The sequence below is a fragment of the Puma concolor genome, chromosome D2 (genome assembly GCF_028749965.1).
Source record: "Puma concolor isolate L17-30 chromosome D2, mPumCon1.1.hap2, whole genome shotgun sequence".
Taxonomy (NCBI): domain Eukaryota; kingdom Metazoa; phylum Chordata; class Mammalia; order Carnivora; family Felidae; genus Puma; species Puma concolor.
Genome location: NC_141677.1, coordinates 53,188,789 through 53,194,984, shown reverse-complemented (window position 1 = coordinate 53,194,984; position 6,196 = coordinate 53,188,789). Strand labels below are relative to the sequence as shown.

The following is a 6,196-nucleotide window of genomic DNA, read 5'->3' as shown; positions in this document are numbered from 1 at the left end:
ACTACGGAAGTGCTGGGTGAAAATATAGAACTCAGAATGGTATGAAGAGAGTGCAATGCCTGGTTTAGAACACGGACAGTCGTTTTGTTTCTAACATGAAATTTTTTATTAACTCTTAAAATTTAGATCTGTTTAACTTTATGTTCGGGTGGTTAAATATGTAAAAGGAAAGAAAAGAATGACTTGTTAAAATTTGCATGATTATTTTAAACATGGGAAGCTAAGCGCAAGATGTATATTTCATGCCACAGTGTCACTTCTATCATACATTTGGGGTGTGTATGTATGTGTGTGGTGGTGGGAAATCTCCCAGTGTGAGAGAAGTCTGGGAGGGGCACACGGGGGAGGCCCCTCCTGTCCCATTCATAACACGTTCATTCACTGGGAGCCGGCTAAGACCGACTAATCTCTCACGCAGTCATTCCCTCTACCCTAATAAAGATCCACCACCTCTCCTAGAACTCGGTAAGTCCAAAGTGCAGTCAAAATGCATGTTTCCCAGAAATAATCTGAAATGTTTTTGTAGATAGTTTACTGGAGGGTGAAGAAGGGAGGGGGTGGAAGCGGCAATTTTCAGGCATCACCTTCTTTTTGTCTTCGCGCAGGGTTTCAAAAAGATTTAAAACGATTTTTCAGACAGTAAGCGATTTCCTCAGAGGGCCTCTCTCAGGCTGCTGTGGGAAGGGGAATTCGTAGATGCGTTTGCAGCAGCGGTCTCTGCTTCTGTGCCCAGGTCCGAGGGACGCTGCTCTCCTGGCCCTGCCACCACTGAAGCGCCCAGGCGTCCCGGAAGATCCGACTTGAGCGCAGACCCCGCGGACCATGAGTCCTCGGAGGCAGCGAGCGTCGGTCCCGCTGCTGCTGCTGCTGCCGCTGCTGCTGCTGAGCGGCTGCCTCCTCGTGGCCGCCCGGAGAGACAAGGGGGCGGCAGGCAGCGCGGCCCAGCCGGCCCCGGGTCCCGCGGGCGGCTCCTCCGGCCGCTTCGTCAGCCCCGAGCGGCACGCGTGCAGCTGGCAGCTCCTGCTGCCCGCCCCGGGGCCCGCGGCGGGCAGCGAGCTGGCGCTGCGCTGCCAGGACCCGGACGGGGCGCGCCACCAGTGCGCCTACCGCGGGGAGCCGGAGCGCTGCGCCGCCTACGCCGCCCGCGGCGCGCACTACTGGAAGCAGGTGCTGGGCGGGCTGCGCAAGAAGCGGCGGCCGTGCCAGGACCCCGCTCCGCTCAAGGCTCGCGTGTGCGCGGGCAAGAAGGGCCACGGCGCTGAGCTGCGCCTGGTGCCCCACGCGTCCTCACCCGCGCGCCCCACTGCGGCGGGCTTCCCCCCGGATCCCAAGCCCCGCGCCAGGAGCCGGGGGCGCCTCCGGGAGCCCGCGCCTGGCCCCTCCGGAGGGGCCCGACTTCCCGCCGGCGCGTCTCCCAGAGGGAAGCCCTCTGAGACCAACGGCGGCAAGAGGAAGGCGGCCTCGGACCCAGACCAGGAGCGACCCCTGGGGACCGGGCCGGATCCCGACGGGTTGGACGAGAACGCGAAGCTCACGGAGACCTACTGTGCTGAGAAGTGGCACTCCCTCTGCAACTTCTTTGTCAATTTCTGGAATGGCTGAGGCTGCCCGCCTGGGGAGGAACCTGGGTGGGGGGAGGTACGCAGCCGGGGAGGAGAAGTTAAGGGCATCTTAGGCCAGGAGATAAGGGATGGAGAGTGGGGAGGAGTCCAGGTTCTAGAATGGGGCGAGGGGGTGGGAGGGCGTGGGCCTTGGGATGAGAGTGTATGGGGTATGGAGAATCTGAGACAGCAGAGACGTTAAACATTTTTGAAGAGTCTCAACCCTGATTAAGAGCAGAAAAAATAGTGGAAACAGAAGTAGGCATACCTTAAATGTGCAAAAACTGTAGACTGGGGAGAGAGACAGGAGTACAGAGGGAGGCTGGAAAAAACTAAGGGGGGAAAAGTGAGGAGAGTGATGTAAATCTCGTGTGGGAAGCAGGATACAACATGTACTGTTTAACACATTTGTATTAAAATGTAATCAGGATCTATTGATACCCTGAGCCGGGTTGAATTGTTTAGTGACTTCTCACCCAATCAGCTGACGAGATTCCCAACTCTTTTTTTTTTTCTCCCCCTTTTGGAATTAGTATGAACTTGGGTACTGCTTCGTGTCATAGATGACCTCTATTGGGATAGAAGCCATTCAGAGGTCAAAATTGCCTCCAATGAAAAGATTTTCAGGATGGTTGCCCTTGAATTCTTTTAGAAGTGTTACTTTTAAGCAGAGGGACGCCTTATGTTCTGAAATTTTCCCATTAATCTTCTAAATTCAGAGGTGGATTGTAGTGCTCCAGTAGGTTTAAAAAAAGAATCCTCTTTACAATTGACCATATATTTTTTAAAAAGCTGAAATTAAGTATATATCTCAGAGTCATTTGGACCAGTATGGAAGTTGTATCTGTTTCATGTAATTAATTGTTAACATATTTCATTTTAAGTAAGATGCGATGATAACTTTGCACATGTTAGGTGCTCAATAAAGACTGTATGGATAACTTGAAAGAGCTGGCAGGGCAATGGAAATTCTGACTGCATTTGATATAGTTCTGAGTGTAGCTTGAAGTAAGTTCCCAAACATCTCTTGAATGGTAAGGAAAAGACAAGAAGTCTGCATAAAGCAGGAGTGTCAAACTGGCAAACCTTGGGTTGTATCATTGTTCTTTTGGCCTGCATGTGGTTCTCTCAGTTTTCCTCTCTTCTTCCTCCCTCTCAATTTGGAGGTGTTGCCAGCATTTAAAAATTAAATAATTTCATATAAAAATTAAGATTTCTGAATTCTCTTGAAAAATCAGATCTATACATGTTTTGATCTACCTTCCAACAAGGCAACCATTGGCTGACACTGAATATTGGCTGCCCATTGTAGTTCAGGCATGTTGTGTAGAGTTTTCTGCTGTGCCTAGAAATCTTATCTGTAAACTTTATTCATTCATATTACAGGCCTGAGCCCATGGGACTTTTAAGCCACTGCTAGATATAAGGTTACCTTTTTCTGACCTTCTGTTCTTCTCACACCCACTCCTTTAAAACAGTGGTAAATGCAACAATCTTACAGATACCGAACATCTCCTGAACTCTTCTTTGACCAGCCTCTAAGAAATGTTGGCTATGTCTCACCTTTCTGTACCTTCTTGTATTCACACAATTGGCAAAACATTCGGACTGCACATGGTTTCAGGCCAGGTTTATGAGGCCACATTCTGAGTAATGTTGACCATTAGATAAAATTCATCTTGGCCGTGGAAAGGAAGTTCAGAGTAGTTAGAGACCACTCCCTTAAGACTGGGGCCAGGGGACGCCTGGGTGGCTCAGTGGGTTAAGTGTCCGACTTCCGCTCGGGTCATGATCTCGTAGTCCGTGAGTTCGAGCCCCGCGTCGGGCTCTGTGCTGACAGCTCAGAGCCTGGAGCCTGTTTCAGATTCTGTGTCTCCCTCTCTCTGACCCTCCCCCGTTCATGCTCTGTCTCTCTCTGTCTCAAAAATAAATAAACGTTAAAAAAAAAATTAAAAAAAAAAAAAAAGACTGGGGCCAGTATACACTTCCTCTAAAAAGGTTGGCAAAATTTGGGTGTCATCAGAGAAGGAGATTAGAAATGAAACACCACTGTCTAGAACCATAGCGAGAATCATAGTTTTACCTCTTGAAACAAGACAAATGCCAATCCTTCCTGTGTGCCCTTTGACAGTCTGATGGATGAGCTTACCTCCGTGAAAGAAGGAAAGGCCAAACTCTAGGCCCAAGTACACAGTGCAGATTGCTCCCGCTTCTGCTCCTTTATTCTTTGAGAAAAACTATACCAGGACTTCATCTCAAGAACAGAAATCGGACGGATAGAGGCCAGTTGCTTGCAGTGAAAGGGAAATGGACAGACCCTGCCCCCAGCTTCTGGAGTGACTTTGGCTATGTACATTGAGGAGAGTTAGGCCAGGTTAATTTTTTTTTTTCAACGTTTATTTATTTTTGGGACAGAGAGAGACAGAGCATGAACGGGGGAGGGTCAGAGAGAGAGGGAGACACAGAATCGGAAACAGGCTCCAGGCTCTGAGCCATCAAGCCCAGAGCCTGACGCGGGGCTCGAACTCACGGACCGCGAGATCGTGACCTGGCTGAAGTCGGACGCTTAACCGACTGCGCCACCCAGGCGCCCCTTGTTAGGCCAGGTTAAATCTGAGGTCCCTATGGCACCGCTACTCTCACTCCAGAATCCTATACATAGTTTTGCATAGTGATAACAGCATGTGAAAATCAACATGTCCTCTCTGTAGAGTACCACATGTTATATACCAAGGAAGAAGAGTTCCAGAGAAAGACAACCAAAATAGCCAGGGAAATCGAAAAGGCTTCTGTATCTGGAGCATCTGGAAAGATTTGGAAGGTTGGGCCAGAAGGACAAATCTGCACGTGGGAGAAGACAGAATCAAACGGTCTAAAATAATGAGGAGGAATGATAAGGACTTGGGTATTCTCCCCCAACAGGTGCCATCAAGAGTAAAGGGAGGGGTTCCTGGCTGGCTCAGTCAGTGGAGCACACGACCCTTGATCTCAGAGACGTGAATTTGGGCCCCACCTGGGGTGTAGAGATTACTTCAAAATAAAATCTTAAAAAAAAAAAAAAAAAGTGAATGGAAAGTTGCCAGGGCGCACCCAGGTTTATTGTCAGAGCTGGGATCAAACATGGGTATCAGAAGTGGTGAGACATCTGTCACTCAGTCTATTGGAGACAGAGAATTTATTAAAAGTGTTGAGCCATGTTATTCTCTTGTACTTCCCAAGTTATTTAGCACAGAGCTAGCAGGGAAAAGTAGAATTACACCCATGTACTCCATGCCCAGTTTGCTTTTCTGAACTCATCTCCACCAGGCAAAATCTTTTCAACCTACAAAGTCCTCTGGTCTCTATTTCCGTTTGCCCTGACATACCACCAACATTTTAATCCTTCTAAAACAACATTTTCATCCAATGACTTAGTCTAAGTCCTAGCTTATGGTTTGTTTTTACACTTAAAAAAACTTTTTTTTAATGTTTATTTTTGAGAAAGTGTGAATGAAGGGGAGAGAAGGGGACAGAGCATCATCCAAAGCGGGCTCTGTGCTGACAGTAGAGAGCCCGATGCGGGGCTTGAACTCACGAACTGTGAGATCATGACCTGAGCCAAAATCAAGAGTCGGACACTTAACTGACTGAGCCACCCAGGTGCCCCTTTAAGATTTTATTTTTTTTTTCAACGTTTTTTTTTTTTAATTTATTTTTGGGACAGAGAGAGACAGAGCATGAACGGGGGAGGGGCAGAGAGAGAGGGAGACACAGAATCGGAAACAGGCTCCAGGCTCCGAGCCATCAGCCTAGAGCCTGACGCGGGGCTCGAACTCACGGAGCGCGAGATCGTGACCTGGCTGAAGTCGGACGCTTAACCGACTGCGCCACCCAGGCGCCCCTAAGATTTTATTTTTAACAGAGCACCTGGGTGGCTCAGTTGGTTAAGCATCTGACCGGCTCAGGTCATGATCTCATAGTTCGTGAGTTTGAGCCCCTCGTCAGACTCCGTGCCAGCAGCTCAGAGCCTGGAGGCTGCTTTGGATTCTGTGTCTCCCCCTCTCTCTGCCCCTAATCCACTCGTTCATGCACTCTCTCTCTCTCTCTCTCTGTCAAAAATAAATAAACATTAAAAAAATGATTTGGCGTGCCTGGGTGGCTCAGTCAGTTTAAGCAGCCAACTTCAGCTCAGGTCATGATCTCGCGGTCCGTGAGTTGGAGCTCCGCGTCAGGCTCTGTGCTGACAGCTCAGAGCCTGAAACCTGTTTCAGATTCTGTGTCTCCCTCTCTCTGACCCTCCCCCGTTCACGCTCTGTCTCTCTCTGTCTCAAAAATAAATAAACGTTAAAAAAAATTTTTTTTAATATTTAATTTTTAAGTAATCTCTACACCCAATATGGGGTTGAATTCATGACCCCTAGATTAAGAATCACATGCTCTACTGACTGAGCCAGCCAGGCCCCCCATTTATGATTTTAAATAAAAACAGGATCAGCAACAGTACTCAGGGAGGCTATATTGGAGCCTGAGGCAAAATGAAAACCAGTGAAGAATAATACTGTCTTCATTGAAAAATTTGATGTTTTGTTTATCAGGTATTGTTTTACATTAATTTT

The 6,196-nt window shown here is 48.3% G+C and overlaps 1 protein-coding gene across 1 annotated transcript; it reads left to right on the top strand.

The window, feature by feature from the left end:
• Positions 1-305: 305 nt before the first annotated feature.
• On the top strand, positions 306-2,812 carry FGFBP3 (fibroblast growth factor binding protein 3). Its single transcript, XM_086680360.1, has 2 exons — positions 306-465; positions 734-2,812. Exon 2 carries the CDS (start codon positions 823-825, stop codon positions 1,600-1,602), a length of 780 nt encoding a protein of 259 aa, XP_086536486.1. The 5' UTR covers positions 306-465; positions 734-822; the 3' UTR covers positions 1,603-2,812.
• The last annotated feature ends 3,384 nt before the right edge of the window (positions 2,813-6,196 follow it).